A 14,633-nucleotide genomic window follows, 5' to 3' on the forward strand; every position below is an offset into this window, starting at 1 on the left:
TAATCTGAATCTGTGATTATGACCAGTTTGTGGAGTTGATGTTGGATCGCAGTGAGGATGGCTTGATACACAGCCATCAATTCTGCCACCTGACTACTTCAGGGACCAATTTTGTATCCAGTGGAGGGTTCTGGGGACTCGTTCACCCATGCATTCCCTACGCCGGCCACCAGTTCATTTTCCACGTTGTTGTCAACATGGTAAGAGCATCCATCAGCATAGACAGTGGGCATTCCCTCACACTTGTCCTCTTCAAAGACTTTGTGTGGGGAATTAAGGTATGCCTCCATGTTTCATCCTCGAGACAGTTTTCTCTGGCACAATCATGCAAGTCAGCCAGACCCTGCGCGAGGGGACTCTTCTTGTTTTGGCCATATCTGACCTCCACAGGAAAGCCTTGCATTGACAGAATTCAGGAAGTAATTTGGGAATTACTCACATTTCCGGCCCGGATTCTGTCACTTTGGAGATATTGCAGAGGCTGGTGTGGAGTCTCCACTATGATGTGTTCCCCATGGATAAACGGGCGGTAATTCTTCAATGCCCACACCGTTGCCAGGAGTGCCTTCTCACAATTGTTGAATTTTTCCTCCACAGAGAATAAAGTTTTGCCTGCATAGGAGATTACTTTATTGACCTTGTCATGCTTTTGGTATAATACTGCCGTCAAGCACGTATTGGAGAACCCTGTCTCCAGGAAGAACTCCTTGTTTCTGACAGGGTAAGCTAGGCAAGGCGCTTGTGAGAGGCTTCTTTTGAGTTGTTTTACTGCCTCGGATTGTTCTGGACCCCATTCCCACTTGACCCCCCCCCTTCAAAAGATGAATCAGGGGTCTAGTGATCTCTGCGTAGCCCCCAATGAACTTTCTGCTGTAATTAGTCAGTCCAAGGAGGCTCCTTAGTTCCTGCAGAGTTGTGGGATCCTTCAATGTTTGGAGGGCTTCCACTTTCTTTTCCTGGGGACAGAGACCCTGAGGAGTAATCTCATGCCCCAAGAAATTAACACGGGTTCTACACCACTGTGCTTTTTGGAAGGAAAGTTTTGCTCCGGCGGCCCTCAACTGTGTCAGAACATAACGGATCTCCGCTATGTGTTCCTCCACAGATGAACTTTTGATGAGGACATCATCTACATAAGCCAGGTTACCCCTTGCACCCAGGTCCGGCATGGCCTTATGTAGGAAAATGTTGAATTCATTGCCGGAGTTGAGGTATCCGAAGGGAGTCCGGGTCCATGTGTACTGCTCTCCCCCAAAGGTAAAAGCCAGTTTGTATTGGTCCTCCCTACTGACAGGCACGGTCCAGTATCCATTGGTCAGATCTCTTGCAGTGAATACCTGTGACCCCTGAATCTGGGCGAGCCCTTGGTCAATGTAGGGCAGAGGCCATCGGGAAGTATGGACCCATTTGTTGAGCTCCCTAAGGTCGGCGCAGAGTCTCCACTGGCCGTTTGGCTTCAATATTCCCAGCACCGGAATATTGAAGGTGCTGCAGACTGGACGGATTATTCCCCGGGACTCAAGGTTCTTAATTATTTCAGTAAGGGACTCCATGGATGCGAGAGGCAAGCGTTATTGCTTCACAAACACTGGAGTCATGCCAGGGTCCGTGGGAATTGTTGTGTGGATGTCGGTGCGACCACAGTCATATGAGTCTACCGCAAAGAGATCTTGGAAATCCAAGAAAACTTGTTTCAACTTTTGCTTCTGTTCCAGAGTCACACAGGCATCAGCTAGGTTGACTCTCTCTTCCACCATCTGCCTGAAGCCTGGAAAGACTTCTGGTTTCGCTATCTCAGTGGCCTCTCCAGCTGGGTGGAGAAGTCCCTGGTCAGCGTGCTGATTTGGACTGGTGGCTTCAGGTGGGAAAGGCAGCCTTCATGGACCTGGAAAATCACCTCATCCCTTCTGAAGTCACAAGTCACATCTTCCTTGCCATAAGGGCAGGAAGTGTACACCAGGAAGTTCCCCCCATGCCGGGTAAAGATCCTGTCTGGTGTTGTATTGTCCTCACTGTCACTGTCAAAACAGTCCTTGGGGATCGGTCCTAACAGTTCATTCCCTAAATCAATGGAAAAATGTCGGTCATCAACCGCCATTCCAATAATGGTGCCTGCGGTTAGAGTGATCCTCTTTAAGTCGCTGTTATCCACCTCTATTGGAATGGTGTCATGCTCTAGATTGACTAGTGGAGTTGGGTTTACCCCCAACCCTTGCTGTTGGAGCGAAGCATTTAGATGAATATAAGCATCAGGGTTTTTCAATTTTTGTCCTCTTTTAACTTTCACTTCCAGGGAGAATTGTCGGGTCCTTTCTGGGATGGTGACTTCCTCTTTAACCTGAATTTCAACTGCATAAGTTAGCAATTGAGCTGACCTAAATGCTTTTTCTGGATCATCAAAGCCCATGGGATTATCCGCTAATCGGGACCAAGCTTTGAAGTTTATTAGGTCCAAACTAATGGCAAAGCGATTGAGAATGTCACTGCCTAAGTAAAAGGCGGCAGTGACATCTCGCACGACCCAACAATTATGGACTATGCTCTTGTTGCCAATGGAGATTTTGAGCATACACCTGCTTGGCAGGAGATGTTTGGAATTGGGTGTTTCCAGATCCATTTCCCATTTGTCTATCAGTTTGAATGTGGGAATGGCTGGATCTTTTGGGAGTTGGCAGAACATGGCTTCGCTGATGAAGCTCTTACCGTTGTTCACACACACTCGGGCGAGAACAGAGTCCTTCCCATTAATTAACTGAACAGGGATGAACAACTGCTCTCCAATTTGCTGAACATCAGCCAGGCTCTGAGCTGATTTCACATCTTTCTGGACTATAGGAGTGAGAGTTTCTGATTGTGGATTAGTAAAGAATTTCAGGGTGTTTCCTTCCAGTGTGGAATACCACCTTAAACTGGAAGGAAGGTTGATTTTCAGAAATAGAGAGGACCCCCCATCACCAGTCTGTTGTCCTACTGCTATTACTGTCACGTCGGGAGTTTGGTTGTTCTGGAAGTGAAATTCTACTTGGTCAGATTTTTGTTCAACCATGTGGCAGGTGCCGTTTAAACTAACATGGTTGACACTCTGTTTTAATTTTATTGGTCGGCTAGTCTGGGTCCAGAGGACCTTTTTTACACAATCTATTAAGGGTGACAACCTTCTCAGGAGGTCATTCCCTAGTAAACAAGGGGTGCCCTCTGGAGTCACTACTATGACCGGGTGTTTCACCTTGTGTCGCCCAATTTTAATGTCCAAGTCTGCAGTCCCCTCAACGGGAATTTCCTTCCCGTCAAAGTTCTGCAGTTGTCCAGGAAGAGAGGTGAGAGGAATACGGTAATTCTCCCCCCTTCCGGCATTTAGTTCATCAAAGGCCCTTTTGGACAGAAGGGTAGCTTGGGATCCAGTGTCCACCAGTGACAAAATTGTACCCTGCCCCTGTACTTGTACCGGGGCATAGTACCTTCCATCCTTCTCCTCAAGGGGGCAAAGATAATGCACATTTTTGGACAACTGGTGGGCTACCTTTCTGGTTTTGGACATGGCGAGAGAAGAGATTTGGGCAGAATTCTGTGGAGAGCCTTGGGAATCTGAAAGAAAAAGTTGGCAACTGGAGATCAGAGCCATTGTGGGTTTCCCTGGTTCCGGTTGTGGGCCGCCCCGCCCTTTTTGGAGGCAGTCATCAGGATGGGTTTGAACCAGGGGATTTTGGTATTGTGGGTTCTGGGATGAGATGATGGGCGGCGGTAGCTCAGTCTCCATATCTCCCCAGTCTGAATTGGCATCCCTTGGGACCCATTTTTCCTTGGGAGGAGTTCCCCCATCTCTGAAGGAGAAGGTCCTTTCCCCAGGATCCTCTGAGGATCCCTCTCCCTCAAATTGGAAGACCTGTACCTCCTCCACAAAGTGGGTCTGTCTGGGTCCTTTGTTTCTCATACCCGCCCTCTGCTCCTTTGGAGGCAGGCTTTCAGGGGTAGGAGATTTTGTTTCCAGTTCCTGGTTTTCCAGGGGCTGTTTACAAGTTGGGAAGGAAGCTTCCTCCAAGGCTTTACACCCCCCTTCCCCTTGTGCCTCCTCCCTGGGAACCGGTGGGTTATCGGGGTGCTGCCCCCGTCATTGTTCTGGAGCACCAGGTCCAGAGTTTGGGGCATTCTGCGGTGGCATGCTCATCTGAGGGTTCTGTTGAGCCCTCAGTATGTGACCCAGATCTCGTGCCATATTTTGGACCTGGCGCTCAAGTTGTGAAACCCGCTCAGGCTGATACGGGGCTCTATTTTCTCCCCTGGGCTGATCCCGGGAAGGGTAGCTATCCCTTCTCTGGTAGTACCCCTGGTTGGGAAGATTTGGGTACCCCTCCACCCTTGGCCTCCCCTCTCCCGGATTAGGTTGTCTGGGCTCAGGGAATTGGGGAAAGAAGGATGGATGATTTTGGGGCTGGAAATTGGGCAGATACCTGGGGAAAAAGTACTGCCCAGGATTTGGAGAATTTCTGCCCTCCTGGGGAAGTTAGGAGGGAAGTTCCCTGGGTTAGGTGCTTGGCCGGATCCCCCCCCTTGGGCTGGAGGAGTCCACACATAACCCAGGATTGGTCGGTTTCCCTTGTAGCGGGGACTTACATAGTCAGGGGAGCGGGGGACCCCATTTGTGGGACTACCTCCTCGACTCCCTGTCTGTGACTGGCCCGAGGGATTTCTGGGCTTAGGATTATTAGGTGCAGGTAGGTTTTTAGGCCCCCCCATCTCCAAGTCTAAAACGGGGGCAACCTTTACCTCTGCCACCTTGGCAGCAGCAGGGGTGCTGTTGGTTTTGGGATTTTTCTGGGTATTGCTTTTATTTTCTATGGGCTTCTGCACCTCATAGACCTGTTCAATGACCCAGTCTAAAGATCTTTTCTAGTGAAAATCTCTCACGAGCTGGGTCATGATGTATTTGGGCAAGGCATGGAAAAATGTATTGACAAATTATCTGCTGTCTGTGCGCACCCTTCTGGTGGTCTGCACAAAGGCACGTTTCAGTTCTTGCATGAATTCTTGTGGGGCCTGATCCTCCCCACATTGCAAATTGTAGGCTGCCTTGCGAGCCTCTTGTGGATTTCTGTGAACAGAAAAATGTTTTAATATGGCCGCCCTATAGGTGGACCACCTTGAATGATTTTGGTCCTCCAGCCCCGCAAAGAAACTGGAGTACTCTGGGGAGAATGTCCACTTTACATATTGGATACAGCTTTGGCTGTCCTTCAAATGAAAAGTCTCCATCATTTGCTCATAGAGCTCCAAGTGTTCCCAAACAGAGTACTTGGCGTTCTTATGATAAGGTGTGATGACACTCCTGATTGCCTTAATCTGTTTCAATGGGTCCTTAAGCAAGGCCCTTTTTGCCTTATTGGCCTTTTTGGTTCGGGTAACCCTGGTCCATTCATCCTCTGACTCAGAGGCACTGCTCCCAGAGGTTCCTGTCTGATCTTCCAGGTTTTCCCGGATTCTGCGAGCCTGGGAGTGGCTGGCAGAATGTGGGGACATGGTTTCCTGTGTCCTGTACCGCTCAGAGGAGTCTTCAGATTCCTCCTTGCTGCCAGGATTTGATGGGTACCCCCCCCACTGACCTAACTGGGCAGAAGTTTTCAGGATGCCCTTAATGGGCCTATTCTCCTGGGATTCCCCACTAAATTGCACTGTGCTTGGGTGCCCATACCCGGATGCCCGCCCATCCATTCCTGGGAGGTACTGGCCTACGAGCCCCATGCTTCTGGCTGGATAGTAATCTGCCATCCCTGTGGCCTGGTGCTCATGTGCGCCAGGGGACATGGGGGTGGCAGAGTCCAGGGACTGAGAGAGATAAAGGCCTCTGGTACTAGGGCTCCTGAGGTTATGCTCAGGAGTTTCCCTTTCCCAGCAAACCTGGTCTCTAAACGCCCCTGCTCCCTGTTGCAATGCAAGAACCTGCGCCTTCAGTTCCTCAGTTAAGCCTATCATTGTGCTGGCAGAGAGCCTCATTCTCTCTCTGCGTTTCCTGATTGGTCCTGGAGCACTGGGCCAGTCTTTGCTGCAGGAGGGTTACCTCCTGAGTCCCATCCCTACTGGCCTGCTCCTGTCTTGCCAGAGCCTCCTCCACCCTCCTGGTGTGCTCTAGCAAGTCCTGGTGTTCTTATTGGAGGTCACCCAGTCCCTGGGGGGCCAGGTGATTTTCTTCCATTTTTCTTTTTAAGTGGCAGACTTCCTGGCCTAAGGTGTCCCTTTCCTGACTAAGAGTCTGCATCTGTACCGTCAAGTCATCCCTTTGCCTTTGGAAGGCACCAGCTTTCTGGCGCTCCTGATCAAACTCTGCCTGGGTATCCAGGGCTTTCAGGATCAGTTTATTGCTCTCCTCTTGCTCTCTGTCTAGTTGGATTTGCAGGGTGGCTACCTGCTCTGTGCATGCCCTGTTGAAATTGATCTGTTGCTCCAGCTTTTTCTTGCTCTGCAGTAGGGAGTCCAAACTGTCTTGGCGTTCCTTCTGCAAGGCCAGAATTCTGGTATCCTGGTCAGCCTTTTCCTGTTGCAGTATATCCATGTCCTCTTTTATTTTAATGATATACTGCCTACTATCATTTTCTGACTCCTGGCTCCTCTGCAGCCTCTGCTCAGAAGAGTCCAGATCAGATTGGGCCTTCTGTAATGCCAGCAGTTGCCTATTCTCCAGATCTTGTCCTTCAGCACATTTGTCCTGCATGGCTCCCATATGTAAATATAAATATGCCGCTACTCTGGCAATCTTGTTGTGCTCATCCTTGGCCTTAGGGGACATATATAGTTCACTCAGGGCCACATGTAAGGGACCCTGGTCTCTCCATATATCTGACCCTGTTTCAGTGATCTGGGGTGCGATTGCCTGCAACCAGACCGTCTGGTCCTGATGAGTCCACTCACCTCTCACAAATAGCTTATGTAAGAAGTGCTCTCTGGCTATTTTCATATCTACCAAGGTCGTCATTCTGGAATTTGAGTTCCTTCCTGACTTACAGAAGTTTGTATTTTATTTTTGCAAAACAGACCTTTTCCTTAGAGCGTTCCTTTGAGGAGTGCTTTACAGCGTAACACAGCGTGGTGATCCGACCGGATATGTGTATCTGGTCAGCTGGCACACTGTATTAATCTGCACAAGTGATAGATCTAACCCAAACGTCCGGCTCAAGCCCTCAATTTGTAAGAAGATTCAATCCAGCACAACAGCTAAGTCAATGCCTAGTCTGGGATACTGAATGGAAACCCTTATTGATATATCTTTATGTCCAGTTCATGAGTTCTGGATGACTACCCCTATATAACACCCCTCTCTTGGAACCCCCCTGACCCCACTGAGCCAAGAAGTAGTTCTGTTTTGCAAGTTTAAACGGTTTATTTGAGAATGTAAACTATATATATATATATATCACACTTTATAATAAATTAATAATTAATATCACACTTTAGAACATGAGCAGTTAACAACAATGGGTAATGTTCTACTAATAAACTGATTTGATTACCCAGGAGTAGTATAAAGGATGAGGTAGCACGCTTGGGAATAGGAACAGAAGAATAAGGTGGTAGAGAATGCTTTATCTAGTTTCAGATGGATGCAATGTTGAATGAAAATGCAATACAGAAAATACTCAATATGATTTCAACAAAACAATGTAATCACTTTTCTCTGGCAATCCACTCCCCCCCCTTATGCAATGTAAGGAAATGAAGAGGAGAGCACACAGTTCTTAGAAATGCAATCAAATGTAATTCAGTTCACCCCAGCAAGCTTATACAACAATAGGAGTTTTGAAACACAGGCAAAATGCTTTGAATATGGTGACAATGCAGCGAGAAATATGCTGAAAATACTTTTAATTCCCTTCAGGAGGTTCAGGGTGAGTGGTATCTAGTTAATATGAGTTCAGGCTCACTTTAGCAATGATTCAGAGATGGTGATTAAGAGGCAAACAAATTTTTAGTAAGGAAAGAGATGACTGCTGATGGTTACACGTGGCTGGATTTTTAACCAAATCGCAAATCGCGGTAAAATTCGCAAGTGCGTGAATCGTGATTACGGCAAAAGTAGCAAGTCGGTTTTAAGCTTGTTGGAAAGCTGAGATTCTAAGCTTTCAGAGGAAAGTTAAACCAAGTTCCTAGCCCAAACGGTTCCAGAGATAAGGACGATTAAATAAAGGTAGTTTTTCGGATTTGAAATTTTAAAAGTTCAAAGCGACAGGTTACAGCTTGCAGCTAGAAAATGACAGGTGACAGTTCTACTTAGGTTAAATAGATTGAATTATATTATATTAAACTAAGGGATATGTTCTGAGTTTTGCTGAGTACTCACAAGAGATTTTGGACAGGAAGGCGACTTTGTCACGGATCCGGTCACTGCGCACAGCACTTCACAGCGATCTGGTCTCCGGTTCCGAGTACAGCTCTGCTTTCTGGGTCACCGGCACTGCTCCTGGATCTTGGGTTCTGCTGGTCTGGTCTAGCACCGGTCTGCACGGCTCCTGGCCCCGCTTTCTCCGGACACAGCGCTGATCTGCACGGCTCCTGGACACTGCTACCGGTCCCGGCAATGTTCTAGGCAGGGAATTCAAACAGCTCGCCCAGCTGTTGATAGTCTGCAAATGATTTTTGGGCCTGCTGACAAATACTTTTGCTTGCAGTGGGCCTTCTTGGTTCAAAGTTCTGTAGTCTCTGTTTAGCTTGGAAGTCTAAGTGTAGGATCTCTGGATGTGAAGTCGTCGGTCAGCATGCTCCGCAGCAAATGGAATTGAATGTCTCTACCTGTCCCAGCAGTCTCTTTTTATGTGTTTTGAAAGTGGGTGGAGAGGCTAGCTTTCTAGGCCCAACCCCTTCAGAGTTCTGATAGGTTGGAGAATTCTTTGCGTTCTCACTGGAGAACAGGATTGTGTGTCAGAATGATGTCATTTAATGGCTTGCAGAAAGGACACTCCCCTGTCAAATTACACACAAATCTATATTTGACCTAAAGACATATTTCATAGATACACAGTGGTTTGAAATTACATGCACCCATCACGGATCACATGAGGTATACTCTGTTCAAACTCTGATGTTTCTAAGAGCTCGCATTCAGAACTGGCAACATTTTGCGTTTTTTAACTGGTTTTGCAACATTGGTTTTTCATTAAAAATTATACACATATACACGGCCTGTCCATACATACTCCAGTAAATTCCCATGTCTCTAGCTTAAACACAGAGTCTGTGGTGTCAATAAATAGCGGGGTTTTGCCCCAGAACATCACACAAATTCCCAACGCGTCTTAAAACGTGCACCGAAAAATCACAAGAATTATGGTATCATTTAAATAATTTTGACAAGTCCGCACTGTGAGTTATACATCTTTTTTAGAATCATATTCTGGCCAACAGGGGTGTGTCTTTTCAGGTCACATGGTATAGAAACCAGTTTATCCAGTTTCTGCCAAGCTCAGAGACCCTGCCCCTCCCAGCTTCTGCCAAGAGGAAGCTGTTTTACGGTTCCCCCAATAAACCATCTGCCTGAGTCAAGGCAGGGCTTTGTTCAAAAGGAAGCCATTTACGACCACCCTAATAAACCATCTGCCTGGGCCCTTTCTTTAGTTTCTTGCAATCCCCTGGTAATTCAATCAGAGAGTGTGTGACCTCCTTTTGGCAGGAGCAACAGAATGCAGCCAGGCCTGGGAATGCATTTGTTGGGCAAGCCCCCACTCCTGTCGGGGGTAGCTGTCTGGCAGAATTCCAGTTTCCTTAAGCCAGGTTTCAGGTAAAATGTCACTTTTTGTTCCCCAGTTTAAGTCAAGACAATTTTTACATATGCAGCTAGAATGCTGATTCTAAGTTCAAAACTATGACATTTTAACAGTTACAAACTATGTGACACTCAAAAGTAGGTCACTCAGTTAATTTAAACATTTTCGATTTTTGGTAGTTTTAAATCCAGTTTCAGTTAGGCTGCTGCAGACCTGCAGAGCTCAGCCAGTCTTGTTATGAACATTGTTTTGGGGCTCTTCAACTTCCCAGATTTAGTATGCACACATACTTCATTCTGCCAGATGTCCGCTGGTGTTCAGTGAGATTTTTGGATGTGTTGCAATGTTTGAAAATAGGCATTTTGAGCTGACATTCAGAGAAACCAAAGGTAATTTTAAAGTGCGGTTTTTCCTTTGGCACACATTTCACTCATGGCACCCCGGCCCATCCTGCTCGCACTGGTGGGTGGCAAGTTAGGCAACCATTTTAGTGTGCACAAACTGTGTGGTTCTCCTGGATTTTGGCGCACATGTGGGCTTTTTTGGCCATCTTGGATTTTCTAAGCCCACAGCACCAAATGTTGCATCATGGTAGCTCAAACGTGGGTCACGACACCCAACAGGTGTATGGGCCGCAGTTGGGCCAACATAACCAACCAGGGTCGCAGAATCTGTCTTTTAAAAGTGTATTTTGCTGCTGGGTGGTATGAACTTGCACCTGCGGTGCGGCCGCGGCTCTTCACCCTCTCTCTGACTGTGGAGGCCCAGGTGTGTTGGCCACTCGGGCACATCTGAAAGATTGGTAAAATCAAGACTGCTGCCTCACCTCATCCACAATGAAGCCAAGAAGGCCTGTCAGAGCACGGCTCCTTTAAGGCAGGCTGCATTCTGAAGGATGTTGTCTTTTTCCAATGTATTTTTACAGCTCTGGAACAGCCAGCCATGGGCGCGGAGTAGGCATGGGGGCAATTGCTCCTTTTCCCCCCGTTCACAGTCTGCATCTGGGCTTGTCCCAACAGTGTGACGGATCCGGCGTGTGGTTGCAAGCCTGCCTGTCAATGATGTTGGACACGATCAGCCTTCACCACATTGTGCCCGAAATTAGTGACAGCCATCTTAAAATAGGATGCGACAGTCAGAGAATGCAGAACTGAAAGCTGAAGCATAATTTTGAAATAGGATGTCTGCGTGCCTGGAAGCATTGCCTTACTAAGAGCGGTCCAGAGTCCTGAAGCTGCCTCAGTCATTACAGTACATCATTGGTAATGAACCTCGATTGCAGGATGTGTGGTCTGGGGAAAGCAGATGTGATGTCACTGGGCAGGAACCATGTCACTGCACAGGGCACGTGCGATGGAAACTCCACCTACAGCTCATCGCAGCCACTTGCTAGCCAATAGGAGTAATCCATTTTGAGGGGGGTGACTTTGGGCGAATCCATCAGCAGTATAAATGCTTCTAATAAGTACGTTTTGTTGTAGTTATAACTATGTTGTTTCTTGGTCTTAAAGTCATTGGTGACTACAGGAGAGACGCCTGCTTCCAAAGTAAGCCCCACGGATAAGGATAAGTCAGCAATAAAACACACATTGTATGTTGCATTTGAACTATTGGTTTAATGCATAGTGTTTACTTTCTAAGCAGTTTAATCAGATGCATCAAGTCAGCCATTTCAAATGCCCTCAAGAAAAACTCCCAGCAATTACAGCACGAGTCCCAGAAAGTGTCTGCTCTATCGGGGTTCCTGGGACACCAGCACACATGCCCCAGCCCCTGTCCCCCCACTCAGTAAAGGACTTATCAAGGCGTTTGTTGAGAGTTGTCCCAAAACCATCTACTTATGCAGTCTCGGGCCTCTGTTCAGAGTGATCGATGTCTTCACAGGTGCATGGAGCACAGACAGGAGCTCACCACTTCTCACCATCTCCTCGGTCTCACAGCCCCACAAATCTACCCTCTTCCCTGGTATGCAGGGCCACTTCACCAGGGGCACTCTTGCCAAATCTCAAGCCTACCCAGAACTTAACTTTTAGCATTTCAACGGTTTAATCGACCTAAAAAAATAATCTGCTTTCACTTTTTTTCACCTAAATCCCATTTAATTAGTGAAACTGGAGGGCGGTAGCTTGTCTACTTGAATCATTGCTTTCATGCGTCCACACCCGCCCCAGTCCTGAAGATGTCATTTGTATTGTTTCCAGGCTTTACAAGTGTATGCAATCACTTTTGGTAGATTTACAAATGCGACAGGTTACCTTGGACCAGTAATATAGTCAATAACATGGGAGTGCAACCTTGGCTCTCCAGATCGGAGGCGTGGTTAGGGTTGTGTAACAAGTGGGGCCTGAAGCTAATGTAGTTGGGCCCACCGCAAAGGCATGCCCATGCAGCACTGGATGAGTGGGCATTTACATATTTTAGGAAGGCCTTGCTAGCTGAGGCTCTATCTAGCCTGTCTGCACCTCTGCTCCAGATGCTTTGGACTGCAGTCACCAGCAGCCAGAGGCAGCATAGGCAATGGTGCCGAGTTGCAGACTGCTAGAGTCTATGGGCCTCATTACGAGTATGGAGGTAGCCATGCCCTAAATAAGGGCTTGGCTGCCTCCATACCGGGTTTCTTCAATGAGGAATAACCGGGTCATTCCGACATTGGAGGACCCGGTAATTCTTCCTTGAAGGAACCGATCCCCATTCCCATTTGAGCTCCCATAGGGCTCAATGGGAATGGGGATGGAGCTAATAACGGGCCCGTTTATAACGGCTGGTTTTACCAGACTTCTGTTCCGAGTCCCGAGAGGGAACCTCGTAATTGCGCATCCCGTAATGAACGATGCCGGTCCCGTACCGGCACCCTTCATTACGGGAGCGCAAGCCTCGTAATGAGGCCCTATGAGTTATGTTTGGTTGTATAAAAGATATTGATGTGTATGGATGTATCGTTTTTTCTACAAAGTGCTATATTAAAGAGGAAACATCTAGAAAATAATGATAATAATATGTTTATTTATATTGAGCCTTAACACAACAGGCTTTGCAGCGCACATATTTGCATACAATATCACCCAACCAAAATTGATACTCATTTATCGACTTCGGAAGGGTGAAAATTAAGTTGGCCTTGCCGGGATTCGATCCTCCAACCTTCAGATCACGCTCAGATCGCAGCCACAAGCACTCAACTAGCTGAGCTATCTCACCAGCGTGTGAAGTGGTAGGGATACGGTATGTTTGGAGGAGACAGGTATGACCATTCGTGGGCTAAGAGATGAAGGGACTGTAGGGACTGGCGGCACATCAGTTATCTCCTTTAAATCCATGTTTTTAAAGTTCAACAAAACCTGACTTGCTAAAGGCAGAACTGCAAACCATTATGTACATGCCTGAGAAACATATGCACAGACCCCCTACGCTCTAAAGAGGCGAAATAGCAGTTTCTCGAGGTACTCCATTTGTCAGGACAGTGAACTGTTCCCACCTCATCATACAGTATGACGCAGGAATGAGATGTTGCCCACTAACTAGTTAGGGCCATTGCTAGCCTCTGAATTGTACACACAGGCAGGCGGCCATTTTTCAAGATCCCGCCTATGAATAGCACTGCTTGGCCCGAGCATCCTCCTTGACATTGCGCCCAGAACCTGTAATGCATCATACATGTGCTGAACATGCGCTGACAGCAACCAGTAAGGCGGCAGTGCCCACCCTTTATCAGGTGGAGGTCTGCTGAGACCGGAGCGGGTCCTGCTGCAGCCGTGCTGTGCTTAACGAGAATAACTAGGGCTCATCCCCGGGGTGTGGCACAGGAACCGAACGGTGTAGTCGAATGGAAATCCCACGTGCAAGGTGCAGCGTTTTGCATTGTTCTGAATAATATAATTCCGCCTCTCGCACTGCATGCCTTTGACACTAATGAGTTTCCAGATGTGTAATTTCGACATCAAACGATTTCTATTAACTGTGTTCCAGGCCAACCAGAGCTTCCTCGCCGTGGAGAAATATGAGACTGCTTCTGGCGCATGGCAAGCCGTTCATAACGACGCCTCGTGGGAGACCAGGTGAGCTATTCCACTGAGACGCCCTGTGCCTTTGCCATGTATCTTCTTGTTCTGGGCCCCAGGTGCCACAGGCATGCTGTGCTTGGAACGTCACCTAGCAAATAAAAATAGCCTTTTCAACATAGTGTGTGATTTACCATCTTTTGCGAGCCATAGTGTATGCAAACGATTGTATGCAAACTGATTATTCCAAAAGCATTGTGTAATGTAAAATCTCCTTTCATTATTATGAAGTCCAATGTTAAATATATATATATATATATATATATATATATATATATATATATATATATATATATATATATATATATTCTATGGAAAAACATTGTTACAGGGTACAGGGATGTTATGGTTACAGGTAAAACCGAAAAAACCTCAGAAATTCACCAGGTATGGTAAGCTAAGCAACGACAACTCGCGCCACCACTGTGCACTGCTAAGACTAACAACCGGGACATCAAAGATGACATGACAAATGTCATTGATGACATCACTGATGACATCACATGTGAAATTAATGTTGATGAAAAATCCCTACCTACAAGGGGTTGTTTTTATTATGTTGGTAACAAAATGTCAGTGGTGATTGTGTAATGTTAAACATGTAATAACTAGCTAACAATTCAAGACGTACTACACACTTGTGCTAGTACAAACAATACATTTGAAGACCGACAATGCATATAAATCAGAGACACATATAGGGAAACTAAAGTAAGGAAGAAAGAAACAGCATCATCAGAAAATGTTAATAGCATTATAGTTTATCTTCCTGTATACAAATGAATTGGGTGTTTGAGGCTTGCTATTGCCCCATGGATGTGCACCATGA

The 14,633-nt window shown here is 46.9% G+C and overlaps 1 protein-coding gene across 1 annotated transcript in view; it reads left to right on the forward strand.

Moving 5' to 3' along the window:
• ASAH2 (N-acylsphingosine amidohydrolase 2) overlaps positions 1 to 14,633 on the forward strand; it is a 475,375-nt gene that overhangs the window by 394,807 nt on the left and 65,935 nt on the right. Inside the window, exon 19 of the mRNA XM_069612073.1 lies at positions 13,713 to 13,801. Coding sequence (XP_069468174.1) covers positions 13,713 to 13,801 — 89 coding nt within the window. The remainder of the gene's footprint in view (positions 1 to 13,712; positions 13,802 to 14,633) is intronic.

Source organism: Ambystoma mexicanum, chromosome 8, assembly GCF_040938575.1.
Source record: "Ambystoma mexicanum isolate Mex_15411 chromosome 8, UKY_AmexF1_1, whole genome shotgun sequence".
NCBI lineage: Eukaryota > Metazoa > Chordata > Amphibia > Caudata > Ambystomatidae > Ambystoma > Ambystoma mexicanum.